General features: G+C 33.7%; 1 protein-coding gene across 6 annotated transcripts in view; it reads right to left on the reverse strand.

Annotated features, from left to right (window-relative positions):
• The window catches only part of LRBA (LPS responsive beige-like anchor protein), a 754,439-nt gene that overhangs the window by 651,647 nt on the left and 87,469 nt on the right, over positions 1–15,323 (reverse strand). For all 6 annotated transcript variants that reach the window (XM_063108839.1, XM_063108840.1, XM_063108844.1 and 3 more), the window contains exons 3-4: positions 1,699–1,930; positions 1,401–1,501 (exon numbers count right to left, since the gene is read on the reverse strand). In XM_063108839.1, the coding sequence (XP_062964909.1) occupies positions 1,401–1,501; positions 1,699–1,930 (333 nt within the window). The remainder of the gene's footprint in view (positions 1–1,400; positions 1,502–1,698; positions 1,931–15,323) is intronic.

Below are 15,323 nucleotides of genomic sequence, written 5' to 3' on the forward strand. Positions count from 1 at the left end.
AGCCATGAGAAGCAGGAAAATGTGAGCTATAAACAGGAGCAAAATCAATGAGTAAAAAAACTGACCTAGAAAATAACAGGGATTACAGAATTAGTAGACAACAGCATTAAAGCAACTATTATTATGTTAAATATTGTCAAGGTTTTAAAGGAAAATATGAACATAAGAAGGAAAAAATGAAAGATGTAAAAAGAACTAAATAAAATTTACAGAGATTAAAAAATATACTGGGCTGGCCTATTAGCTCAGCTGGTTAGAGCACAATCTTATAACACGAAGGTCACAATTTCAAATCCCCACACCAGCCAGCCACCCAAAAATTTTTTTTAAATAAAAATAAAAAATATACTATCTGAAATTTTCAATGGATGGAATTATACTACAGAAGAAACGGTAAGTTAACTTGAGGCTGTAGCAAGAAAAGCAACCTAAAATGAAGCACAAAGAGAAATGACTGAAGAAAAACAAAAGTAAGCAGGTCTCAGTGACCTATGGGATAACATGAAGAGGTCTAACATTCCTGTAATTGGAGTCTCAGAAAAGGATGGAGGAAGAGACAAGAAAATAATATTTAAAAAAATAATAACCACAATTTTTCCAAATGTGATGAGAATTATATTATAAACCCAGAGAGATGCAAGAACTCTAAGAAGGATAAACACAAAGTAAACTACACCCAGAAATATAATCAAATTCAATGAAAACCAGAAATAAAAATCTATGAAGCAGCCAGAAAACTGGAGTTTGATAAAAAGAAGCTAAAGAATCTAGATTTTAACACAATGAATTAGAGTAATGACAAGGCACAAATTTAGACACACTTAATGAGAGCTCGATTAAGGGTCTGAGAAGTTGCTGTGGGCAATAATCTCTAAAAGGCACTAAAATAAGCTTGGAAAAGCAACAAAACTTGAGAAAATATTTACTAGTACTCCTCCAAGGGACAGCTAACTAAGTGGCTGGAAGAAACAGTTTGATAAGACACCTCAGGTTCAAAATAAGTTCACCACCACCCACTGCAAAGGACTGGTAAATTACATCTAAGTATGGCGGATCCAATTAATAGCAGAGCTTTTGTTCACTGAGTGGGTTATTCAAATAGAAGGGAAACTAGGTGCTGCCACCTAACACTTTTCTTTCTCTGTCCTTACCTTATATTTAAACAATAACAACTTGAGGAAGGATCAAAATATTAGCCTGCCTGGAACACCCATTCTCTTAGTCAAAACTGTGTCCATGCATGGCAAAAGTAAATGTATACATCTAAATGCGGGTATAATTGGTCTCTTCCCTTCGATTTGACAAGCTACTAATGAATTAGAATAAGTTACTTATAAGTTACTAATGTGTTTGGGGAGGGGGATACTTTCAAATAACAAATAGTATTTAGGTTTTTTTACCCATTGTCCTTTATCTCCTTGAAGTTTGCTGAAGAAAAGCTTTAGTTCTCGAACAGTCAAATTATAACTAGCCAGCACTCCCAACATGTCAACTAAAAGATCTGAAAACAAAAGAAAACAATAAAACAATTAAGCTGCATAAATTTCTTGAAGATTTAAAATACACTGTGCTTACTTAAGTTCTAGGAGCAGGCTATATGCGCAGATGTTTCTTAAACGTTGCTAAATGAAATAAAAATACAGTATGTACAAATAAAATATTATTTCTTCACATACATTGTACTGTAGAAAGTCATACCTGCTATCATATTGTCAACTTTTTCAATTTTCCCAAGCACTTTTTCAACAAGCCCCACTTCAGTACAGACTTGAAGATTTCGTATGCTTTTCTTTAGAATGGCTGTAAACATGCTCCATACTTCTGCTTGGCAGGTAATGTCACATTTTTCCAGTAGGTCCACCATGCACATGATACTCTCACCTTCTTGAATAATGAAATTCATTTCCAAATCAAACTGTCCTCCTACCAGCTTCCAAGGGAAAAAATAGACAAAAACATATTAAAAGCATTAGTACTTCTTCAATATCACTGTCAGTAACATGCTCCTAAAGTTTAGATTAGCAATAACTACCTATACACATTCTTTCCTACCCTACACAACAATAAAAGGTTCGTTTTTTTTAAAAGATCACAGCTCTAGAAAAGCTTCTAAAGAAATCCTCAAATTTAAATAGCAAAAGTCAAGTAAAACTTAGAATGTAAATATGAAAATATTTAAATATATATATATATAGAGAGAGAGAGAGAGAGAGAGAGAGAGTGTCTTAGGTAAATCATACCTACTGCCCTGCTACTGATAAAGATCTAAATCAGCTGTATAAATGCTTCTAGTTCAGTATTTTGTTTATGAATTACCAAGTCTGTGAGCTACACAAAGCAACCTAAAGATCCTCTGCAAGCTAAACAAGGTATGATGAGCTCACAGCAAAAATAAAAAGCTGAAAAAGACTCAGCAAGGAGCCTTTCAGAGTCTCTTAAAGTTTGTATTTGTCAAATTCCTGGTTTATTATACCTATTCATTTTGATCCCTCTCCTTTCCTGTCAATAATCAGTGTAAATCTACACATAATTAGTCACACACCCGAAGTAAGTAATCAAGAAATTTTATTTCACCGATATTACTATCAGAAAATCCATACAGAGAAAGCTATACTGACCTATCTTCACCTAGCCATCTCACCTACAGCCTTTCTGCAGAGGGAAGATTTGTAAATTTTAAACAAATCTCAAGTGTTTAAAGGAATTAAAATAGTTTAAGAATTACCTTGGCAGAGCTATCCTTTTTAAACAAAATTTTTAAATAAATTTTATTATGGATATTTAAGGTATATAACATGATGTTATTATAACCAGACTTTTTTTAAGGATCTCTGTCAGAAATAGTTACACACATGATTCTTTCTGAATACTTCTCGGTTTTTCATTATGCATTCCTAAACCCAAAAGGTGGGTAAGAATTGGAAGAAAGTGAACTTTACAGAACAACATCCAACAGCTCATAAAAGAATAAGAGACATGACCAAGTAGAATTTCCTCCAGAAAAGCAAGGAAGGTTAAGAACTAGGAAATCAATTAAAACCAGGGATCGACATGTACCGCAGGTTCTGCCAAAAATATATATACACAGGCTTGAGACTGAAAAAATGGAAATGAACAACATAATGTTCAGTATCTGCATGCAGGGAGACAAGAACTCCTGGCAAACACAGTGGTAAAAACATTTGGTTCTTCTAGGAAAGATCTGGCAGAGATTTTAGTCTACGATACTTAGTATCATCAGTACCAAGCAGCATAAGGAAATGACAGCTGGGTTTTTGGTAAAACAGTCCCTGGGTATGATCCAGTCAATTCTCCTAGTTACCTGGTCCTGGCTATTAAATATACATGCTTGGTTCCCTAGTACTCCCAGAAATCCTGTAAGCCATCTAATATTCTATAAAGTATTCCATTCTACTTAAACTAGCTGAAATAAATTATACTGACTAAATACATTGTCGGTACAATTTTTTCAATTCATAGTTCAAATAAGAACTCTGACCAATATAGACCATTAGTTTTTGTTTTATGAATATTATTTGCTTGCTTTGTCTTTGAAATAACTTCATTCAAAAAAACTGCAAAAATAGTGCAGAGTTCCTGTATACCCTTCACCCAGCTTCCCCTAACGTATATGTAATATGTTAAATAAACCAGGAAATTAACATTTACAATACTATTAACCAATCTACATATCTTATTAAAATTTTGCCCCTTGTCACATTAATGTCCTTTTTCTGATCCAGGATCCAGCCCAGCATCAGCTTAGTCTCCCCTCCAGGCTAAGAGTTGCGTAGGTATTCTTTGACTTTCATGAATTTGACATTTTTGAAGAGTACTTGCCAGTTATTTTCTAAAATGTCTCCAAATCTGAACACTTTTCATGTAACACATTTTTGACAAGAATACCCCAGAAATGATAAGTGCCCTTCTTGGTGTATGATTTCAGATGGTAACTGATTTCAATATGTCTAAATAATGGTGAAGTTAACTTTGATCACTTATTTAAAGTGGCATCTGTCAGATTTTTCCATTTTCAGGTTAATATTTCTCATTTTTAAATTATTTAGTACCTTGGTGAGAAACTTTGAGACCACACAAATATCTTGGTTTTCATCATACTTTTAAGCATCTATTGATGAATCTTGCCTGTGGCTGTTATTACTGTGGCATTTGCTAAATGGTGGTTTTATATTTCCATCATACTTTCTTCATTTATTAATTGGAAAATACTTACTTTAAAAAAAAAAAAAAAAAAAAAAGCTTCCACACCTGGTGTTGGGAAAATATAGAAAAGAAAAATGGTCAGGGCCCCACGGATGTTCGGAGTCTTGCCGAGCCTCAGGTATGCGCGTGCGCACGGGCTCTCCTTGTGAGTGCGCATGTGCATCTGGGTGTTTTTCTTAGTTAGGGACTTGAGGACTAAGGGCGCGATGTGCGAAGCTTCTAGCAGTTGCTCTGGAAAGCCATATTAGGTCAGCTGCTCCTGGCTCTAAAAAAAGCCTATTATTTCTTCACCCACGTCTCTAAGGACCTTTTCCTATTACCTAGCTGGTAGACCTGCACGTTAAGGGTTTGTGACGTAGTCTGGACAACGGGCTCGAGGGGTGTGTGAGACCTAGCCCTAGCTTTACACTTTGAAAAGCAAAAAGGAAAACTGAAATGATTCTCGTGAAAGTCAGGAACAAGAATAGAATGCATTATCGTCGCTATCATTTAATATTATTCTGGAGATACAGAAGTCAAATTTAATGAAAAGAAAGTAACATAAAAATCAGAAGAGAGACTTAAATTACAATTATTTTTAAATGATACACGAGGGTATTTCAAAAAGTTCATGGAAAGATTCATATTATCTTTTAATGCTATTTTTCACTAACTTTTTGATGTACCCTAATATGTATGAAAAACCCAAGAGCTTCAATTGAAAATTACTACAAACAAGAAAAGAATTTAGTAATGAGACCACGGATACAGTTAATATGAATCAATCTCAAAAACCATTTTCTAAATAATAGAAGTTATATGCAAATGGCTGTCTATACTGTAGTTCTATTCATATGAGACTGAAAAAGATAAAACTATAGCGACAGAAATCACATCAGTAGTTGCCTGGGGTTGGAGGTCGGGGGATACAAAACAAGGTAATTCTAAATTTCATAAAGAAAAACATTAAGAATAGCTGAATTTTTTTCTGAAAAACAAGAGTAATGGGAGAAGGGTAGCCCCTACTGAGTATTAAAACAATATGGTAATAGTGCATGAATGGACAGATCAACAGAAGAGATGAAAACATCAATGTGTTTGACCAAAATACTCATGCGAATTTGGTAGAGAGGGGATTAATGGTTAAGAGGGTAAACTGTGCAGCAAGATCACCTTGCTCCAGAAGATATAAATCCAATTTTCTAATTTTGGCTTTGCCACTTACTAGCTGCACGATTTGGGGCAAGTTACTTCACTCATTATCCCGCAAGTTTTTTTGTGGACAAATTTTTTTGTTAATAAGGATACCTACTTATTAAAGAAGACATATATAGACGAATATGGTGCTTCTAACAATGCCTGGCTGACACTCTTGGTGGTGATGGCTGTTATTATTAGTATATATTATAATGTAACAATTATACATTTATATTCATAAAGTATTATGCTATAAAATTGACATATAAACAGGACAAATATCATTTAATTACAAGTTTAGAAACACCTAGATAGAGACATCTGAAAAAAAGTAATAGATTGAACGATCCCTCATATATTAATAAATTTCCAAATGGATCAAAGATTAATACATAAAACTGAAATCATAAAAGCACTGAAGGAAATGATACAAAATTTTTATAACCTCAATTGGTAAAAGCTTTTCTCACTAAGACATTACTTAAAATTTCTGGACTTCATATTGATAGATTTACCTATAAAATAATTAAAAATTCTATAAACAAAAATATCATAAAATTGAAAGAGAAATGATCCACTAGAAAAAATCATTTGCAATTCATATCATAATATATATACAAATAAATTCCTGAAAGGAAATGTGGGCAAAGGCGATGAACAAAAGAAGAAATACGAATGGCACTAAAACAAGAAAAGAAACTCAACTTTGCACACAAAATTAATTTACACTAAAACTACACTAACACACCATTTTTACATATTTCATTGGCAAATTAATAATATATAAAAATAATATATAATATGAGCAAGGACTTAGGAAAACGGGCGCTCTCATCCATTACTGTTGTTGAGGAAACTGGTACAATATGTAGAGCAATTTGGCAAACTCTGAAACAGCAATAACTAGAAATTTTTATTATAGATACATTTAGGTGATAATGCTAGCTACAAAAACTTCATTTTATTGAATGGAAATAAAAACAATCCCACCACACCCCCCAGCCAAAAAAAACGATTATAAAGTAATAGTTAGTAAAGTTGTGTATATATGGAAATTAAACACCATTCTCCTTAATGACATATGGGTCCAAGGAAAAATTAAACAGTAAATCTAAAAATTTATTGAAACTAATGAAAATAACGATACATCATACCAAAACCTGTGGGATACTGCAAAAGCAGTATTAAAGGGAAAATTGATTGCATTAAATGCTCACCTCAGAAAAATGGAAAGACAGCAAGTGAACAACCTAACACTTCACCTTAAAGAACTAGAGAAACAAGAACAATCCAAATCTAAAGTTAGCAGACAGAAAGAAATCATTAAGATCAGAGCAGAACTTAATGAAACTGAAACCCAAAAAACTATACAAAAGATCAATGAATCAAAAAGTTGGTATTTTGAAAAGATAAATAAAATTGACAAACCATTAGCATGGCTAACTAAAAAAAGAAGATTCAAATAACAAAAATTAGAAATGAACAAGGTGATACTACAACTGATTCATCTGAAATACAAGGAACCATTCGAGACTACTTTAAACAACTATACGCCAACAAATTTGAAAATCTGGAGGAAATGGATAAATTTCTGGACACACACAAGCTCCCAAAACTGAACCATGAAGACGTAGAAAATCTGAACATACCAATAACAATAAAGGAGATTGAAGCTGTTATCAGAAGGCTCCCAACAAAGAAAAGCCCAAGACCAGATGGATTCACAGCAGAATTTTACCAAACATTCAAAGAGGAATTGACACCGATTCTTTACAAACTATTCCAAAAGATAGAAACAGACACAAATCTCCCAAACTCATTCTATGAAGCAAACATCATCCTGATACCAAAACCAGGTAAAGATATAACCAAAAAAGAAAACTACAGGCCAATATCCTTGATGAATATAGATGCAAAAATCCTCACTAAAATACTAGCAAACAGAATACAGCAACACATATGCAAAATTATTCACCACGATCAAGTGGGATTCATCCCAGGGATGCAAGGTTGGTTCAACATACGCACATCAATAAATGTGATACACCATATTAATAAAATCAAACACAAGGACCATATGATCATCTCTATAGATGCTGAAAAAGCATTTGATAAAATTCAACACTCATTCATGACAAAGACCCTCTATAAGTTAGGTATAGATGGAAAGTATCTCAACATAATTAAAGCCATATATGATAAAACCACTGCCAATATCATCCTGAATGGGGAAAAGCTGAAAGCTTTTCCTTTAAGAACAGGAACTAGACAAGGATGCCCACTCTCACCACTCCTATTCGACACAGTGTTGGAATTACTAGCCAGAGCAATCAGAGAAGAGAAGGAAATAAAGGGCATCCAGATTAGAAAAGATGAAGTCAAACTGTCCCTGTTTGCAGATGACATGATCCTATATATCAAACAGCTTAAAGCCTCTACAAAAAAACTCTTGGAGTTGATAAATGACTTCAGCACAGTAGCAGGATACAAAATCAACACACAAAAATCAGTAGCATTTCTTTTCTCCAATAGTGAACATGCAGAAAGAGAAATCAAGAAAACCTGCCCATTTACAATAGCCACCAAAAAAATAAAATACTTAGGAATTGAGTTAACAAAGGAGGTGAAAAATCTCTATAATGAGAACTACAAACCACTGCTGAGAGAAATTAGAGAGGATACAAGAAGATGGAAAGATATCCCATGCTCTTGGATTGGAAGAATCAACATAGTGAAAATGTCCATACTACCCAAAGTGATATACAAATGCAATGCAATCCCCATCAAAATTCCAATGACATTTTTCTCAGAAATGGAAAGAACTATCCAGACATTTATATGGAATAACAAGATCACGCATAGCCAAAGCAACACTGAGCAAAAAAAAATAAAGCTGGAGGCATAACACTACCTGACTTTAAACTATACTACAAAGCTATAATAACCAAAATAGTATGGTACTGGCATAAAAACAGACACACTGACCAATGGAATAGAATAGAGAATCCAGAAATCGACCCACACACTTACCGCCATCTGATCTTTGACAAAGGCAACAAGCCTATACACTGGGGAAGAGACTGCCTCTTTAGCAAATGGTGCTGGGATAACTGGATATCTACATGCAGGAGAATGAAACTAGACCCATACCTTTCACCATACACTAAAGTCAACTCAAAATGGATTAAAGAATTAAATATACACCCTGAAACAATAAAACTTCTTCAAGAAAACATAGGAGAAACACTTCAGGAAATAGGACTGGACACAGACTTCATGAATATGACCCCAAAAGCATGGGCAACCAAAGGAAAAATAAACAAATGGGATTATGTCAAACTAAAAAGCTTCTGCACAGCAAAAGAAACAATTAACAGAGTTAAAAGACAACCAACAGAGTGGGAGAAAATATTTGCAAAATATACATCTGACAAAGGATTAATATCCAGAATATACAAGGAACTCAAACAACTCTACAAGAAAAAAACAAGCAACCCAATTAAAAAATGGGCAAAAGAGCTAAGTAGGCATTTCTCTAAGGAAGATGTCCAAATGGCCAACAGACATATAAAAAAATGCTCAACATCGCTCAGCATCCGGGAAATGCAAATCAAAAGCACACTGAGATACCATCTAACTCCAGTTAGGATGGCTAAAATCCAAAAGACTCTGAACGATAAATGCTGGCAAGGTTGCGGAGAAAAAGGAACTCTCATACATTGTTGGTGGGACTGCAAAATGGTGCAGCCTCTATGGAAAATGGTATGGAGGTTCCTCAAACAATTGCAGATAGATCTACCATACGACCCAGCTATCCCACTGTTGGGAATATACCCAGAGGAAAGGAAATCATCAAGTTGAAGGTATACCTGTTCCCCAATGTTCATCGCAGCACTCTTTACAATAGCCAAGAGTTGGAACCAGCCCAAATGTCCATCATCGGATGAGTGGATATGGAAAATGTGGTATATCTACACAGTGGAATACTACTTAGCTATAAAAACGAATGAAATACTGCCATTTGCAACAACATGGATGGACCTTGAGAGAATTATACTAAGTGAAACAAGTCAGGCACAGAAAGATAAATACCACATGTTCTCACTTATTGGTGGGAGCTAAAAATAAATAAATAAATTCACACACACACACACACACACACACACACACACACACACACAAAAAAAAAAAACGGGGGGGGGAAGAAGACATAACAACTACAGTTCCTTGAAGTTGATACGACAAGCATACAGAAAGGACATTGTTGGGTGGTAGGGAGGAAAGGGAGGAGGGAGGGAGGTTTCGGTAATGGGTCACAATAATCAACCACATTGTATATCGACAAAATTTTTTTTAAAAAAGAAATAAATAAAATTAGTTAATGGCATTAAAAGTCAACTAATAAAATTAGTTCAAATATGAAAAAAAAAAGTAAAGTTGTGTATAACTATTCAATGGATTATGACGTAGCCATTGAAAAGAATGAGGCAGCACCATACAACATGAAAAGATGTATAAAATACAGTGTTAAAATGAGAAAATCAAGGCAAAGAAAGTATGAATAACAGGCTACAATTTGAGTGTAAAACAAATACACACAGACATATGTATATGTTCTATATGCCTAACAACAATACCCAAGACACTCAATATTGATAGCCTCTGGAAAAAAGAGCTGGATGTCTGGGGAGAGAAGGTAAAGGGAGAGATGTTAGTATATACACTTTTTGAACAATTTGAATTTTGTGCCATGAACACATATTGCTTATTCAAAAAATAGTTTAAAAAGAAGCAAATGCACAAAAAACCACCGATGTTAGCACCAGAGCTTATAAAATTATCAAAAATACAAATGGTATCAACAATAATACATAAGTTTGGAATTTCTTAGGTAGCCTTTTTTTAATATTATTTATTATAAGCATATTATTATTACAAATCATGATTTTCCTTTATGCCCTTTACCCAACCTATTCCTCCCCAGGTAGCCTATTTTTGACAAATTATTAAGTCAAAAAAAATTGAGCTCAATATAATAATGACACTATTCAGAAGCATTATTCAAATATTTAACAACCTATACAGTGCAGGCACCAACCAATCAAAGCAAAGGACAAACTTACAGGAATGGATCTCAGCTGTAAAGATCTCATACCAACATATTGAGGCATACTGGCTGCATATTAGCCTCCAATGCCAGATAGATTAAATCCATCTGATGAAAACAACCACAAAATACAAACCTCTACTATGCAATAAATTTACATTTCTGATACATGAGAATATTAAATGTTTTCAAATTGTTTACTTTTCACAAATTATGAATTCAGCAAAATACCATTAAAAATCCCAATGCGATCATTTTTTTTCTGAAACAAAGTGAATCTAATTTCTATCTGGGAATTAAATATGTGAAAAGATTGAAGAATTCTGTACAAAAAGAGTATTAGAATCTGGACTCATTAAACAAATGTTAAAACATAGTTATTAAAACTATGGAGTACTAAAAAAAAAAAAAAAAAAAAAAAACTATGGAGTACTAGACAGAAAATAATTGATATAATAAAATTGAGCCTGGAACCAATATAAATAAATTCAATATAGGATTAGAGTATCATCATAAGCATTAAATGGAGCTATGACAATTTTCATTTTAAAAAATTAGGGTTGAATTCATCTCACACCATATGCCAAAATAAGTTGCAGATAGGTTAAAACATCAGAAGTTTAATCTGAAGCCACAAAATATAAGAAAATCTCAAATAATCATATAAAAACAAGTAGAAATAAAAAGCTTATATGAATAAAAAGTAGTATAAGGAAAAATAATTAATATCTTCAACATTCAAAGAAAAGTTTTAGGAAGACATGAGAACTCAATTCATAAAAGAAATTCAAATGACAACTGCAAATGTAAAAAGAAAAAAACTTACTAAATAAAATTTAGCTATTTTTTAAATTATTAATGCTCAAAATAGGTGACAATGAGATGAAAAAGACACTTTAACACATTCCTGGTGAAATAGCTCCAGAAAGTAATATGGTAATACTAAGTAAACTTACAAGTAAACATGTTAAGCCAAGATCATCTTTTATTAAATGTGGGCAGAAACGATATCAGAAGCAGATGTCAAAGATTAAGAAAAGTTAATGGGAAAATCCAAAACAGAAAATTCATTCCATGTACTTTAATCTGCAAATTTGGTAAAGATAATTTTTAATCAATTTTAGCAGTAGAAAAGTCTGGTCCAGGTCTAAGAACACCAATATTCTTTGGAAGATAATTTGAAAGGCCCACCAACATACATACAAGATAGAATGTAAAATTAAAAGTGCCAAATTCCTCAGAAACAAGAAAAACTTACTGTGAAAGTTTTTCTTGTGAAAAAGAAATGCAAAGATTCAGAAAGGTAGCGAAACGAAATTCTCTAATAGAGGCCATAAAAAAGGTAATAATTCCGTTATGTTATATATAATAATATATAATCCTAAAATAATCAATTTTTGATTTAAAAAAGCATTTAGATAAAATAGTGAAGAAGACAAACTTCAGCAATATTTTTTGGAAAACAGAAACAAAACCTTTTCCACTGAATACAATGACGCACTTCTTAAAAACATACATTCACAGTTGGACTTTTATGTAAGGCAAGCCAACTAACAGATTTGAAACAATTTACTGCCAAGAAAATAAAGTCTGGAGAAAGTTCTAATAGCGTAAAAATTTTTTCCAACAATTATATGTCCTCCACGTAGACCTATATGGGTGAAAAACCTTACTGCAACTAACTTAAGAGACCTTACCTTCACCTTAATATTACTTACATCAATCTTTCATTTTGATCTGTGTATATTACCATCGGTAACCACCCTTCCAAGAAGCTATAGAATTAATTTTTGAAAGTAATTTCCAAAAAAGCCCCAAATATTTCACCAACTTTTAAATTGAGTTTATACTGTGAGAGCAATATCCAGACAGGTGTTTTAAATATTCCTCCATTGCTTTAAGTATTATAAAATATGCCTTTCAAGAAGAAAATTGATGGCAGAAATTTGTCCATACAAATGTGTGGCATATTTGATATACTGTATGTATGCATATCTATTATACCTAAAAACCCTGCACAGGGTCTACAGTACGTCGTGTTAACCCTTTCTAATAGTTATTTGAAGCTGATCAACCTTCAAAACACAAATTTGTTTTCAATGACAGGGATCATAATCCAGGTCCAGACACTGGCTAGTTATTATCTGAGCTGTAGTAATGGCTCTGCACTACAAAATGTAATCTTCCCAAATGTCACAGTAAGTTATGAATATCTAGAGCAGCCTAATACACTTTACTAGCCATGAAATGTGAAAATGTAATCTTATTACCTTTTTTATGGTTGTATTTTTTTGAATAATGTAGCCTGGAAACTGATGTATAGTCTTTTTCTGCATTTTAGCATGATTTGATCTCCTTTGCTATACAGAACATTTTTCAAAACTCTCCATTTCAACATATCTTAGTCTTGGCTTGAACTTCATAAACAATTTTTATAGCAACCTTCAGGGTGGCATAACATGCTTTCTATATGTTATAGTTTAATGTAGAAGATTACAGAAAGTTTAAAGCATCTTATTCAAATAATCCAAATAAACACAAGTTTTGTACTAGGACTTTAATTGGGCATAATTATTTTTCTTCTCAATGATTATATTAATAAAACGTCTTAGGCTGAAATTAGTCATTAACCTAAGTCACGTGTATTTTCAGAAAAGCAAAATACACATGGAGACCAAAAATTATCTTCTCTTAAAAAGATTTTTAAAACTGGCAAGACTGTAAATCATAAAAAATTCTAATACTTCAAAGTAAAGCTATAGTAAAGCGCTAGACCACTCATTGCAAACTTGCTAAATTTTTCCTCAAAGATAGGGCAGGTATCTATTTCATAAAATTGTTAAAAGAATAAAAAGATAACAGAAACCCCTCACACACTGCCTGGCACATATTAAATGTCCAATAAATAGTAGCTAATTATTATTAGGGGAAAAAAAAGATGAGGCAGGAATAAGGTATAGTAGAAAAATAAAGGACAGAGTACAATCGCAGCTTCTGCACCTAACAGGATACTTTCTATTTCTTGTCACCTGTCTATTATGACAGGTCTACTTACCACCTGTCTAAAAATGTCTAACTTTTTTCTCTAGACCTATTTATTTGTAAAAGGAGAGTAAGCTTCTTTTATTTGTCTGCATCCTGCTTAGTTTTTTAAACTGTCCAATCTCAAGGTATCCAATTTTTCCCCCAAAATCCATTCCTAAGTGAATGTGACCGTACGTATACATGCTTGCATTCACTAGAAACTTATTAATAGGGAGGGAGAAACTGAGGAAAAATAACAATGCTATCCTTTCTTAATAATGAAGTGTTTCTAGTTCAGCACATGAAGCCCAGGAAAAAGGTCTCACTTCCCAGCTTTCCTTGAAATTACTAGCCATGTGACTACGTTCTGACCAACAGGCATAATATGCGCAACATCTCGGTATTATACTCAGAAGGAAGGAACATGGCTTCTCTCTCCTACTTTCCTCTTTTCTACTTTCCTCCTTCCTACTGGTAAGATGCAGAAACAGAGTGGCAAGAGCTAAAATAGCTATCTTGGAATTTAAGCTGTAAGTATGAAGTTGAAGATAAAAGAGCAAAAAGATCCATGGATTCTGACAATTACAGAACTGCCGCAGCAGCCCACTACTCAGACTTTTACCTAAAGGACAAATACACTTTTACCTTGAGAAACCACTTTATTTGGGGCCCTTCTCACATCAGCTGAAAACCTATATCCTGACCAATATATATGCTATTACAGTAGTCCTTCATTAACTACAGGAAATACTTTCAAAGACCTCCAGGGGATGTCTGAAACTGCAGATAGTACCAAGTAACGAACCCTATGTGCACTATGTTCTTTCCTACCATAAAGTTTAATTCATAAATTAGGCACAGAAAGAGATTAACCACAATTACTAATAATAAAATAGAAAATAATAACAATAAGCCAGCATCACTACTCTTGTGCTTTGGGGCCATTATGAAATAAAATAAGGGTTACTTGAACACAAGCACTGCAATATTACGACAGCTGATCAGATAACCAAGGTGACTAATTGACTAGAAGGTAGGCAGCATATATAATGTGGATATGCTGGACAAAGGATGATTCACATCCCTGGAAGGATACAGCAGGATGGCGCAAGGTTTCTTCATGCTACTCAGAATAGCTATGAATTGCTTATTTCTGGAATCTTCCATTTAGTATTTTCAAATTATGATTTACTGTAGGTAACTGAAACCATGAAAAGTGAAACTGCAGATGAGGGGGGAATACTGGAGTTGTATTTTCCCGGAAATTAAAATATATATATAACTATCTCAAGTGATATATCCCAATCCCCACCACTTATAGTATAACAGGTATTATTAACTCACCAACAGTATTTATTTTGACCTACTCTTGAGAGCTGGATGTGTGTCCTAATAAGAAACAGAAACCTCACAACAGCCTATTCCCCAACTATATTCCTGCTGGATAGTTTCATACCTGCTCGATACCACCACTATGCCAGATGGCCCCTGTTTCGGAATGAATGCCCCCCAAAAATTCATATGTTGAAGTCCTAACCACCAGTACCTCAGAAAGTGACTTTATTTAGAAATAGGGTTGTTGCAGATGTTGTAATTAGTTAAGATAAAGTCATTAAGGTGAGCCCAAACCCCATATGACTAGTGATAGAGTTTAGATATGTTGTCCCCAACAAAGCTCATGTCAAAATCCCCAGCATGATAGTGTTGGGAGCTATTTCGGTCATGGGAGGAGGATCCCTCGTAAATAGATTAATGCTCTCTCAGGGTGGGGGGTAGTGAGTTCTCTCCTTAT

Source organism: Cynocephalus volans, chromosome 9 (genome assembly GCF_027409185.1).
Source record: "Cynocephalus volans isolate mCynVol1 chromosome 9, mCynVol1.pri, whole genome shotgun sequence".
In the NCBI taxonomy this organism is placed as follows: Eukaryota; Metazoa; Chordata; class Mammalia; order Dermoptera; family Cynocephalidae; genus Cynocephalus; species Cynocephalus volans.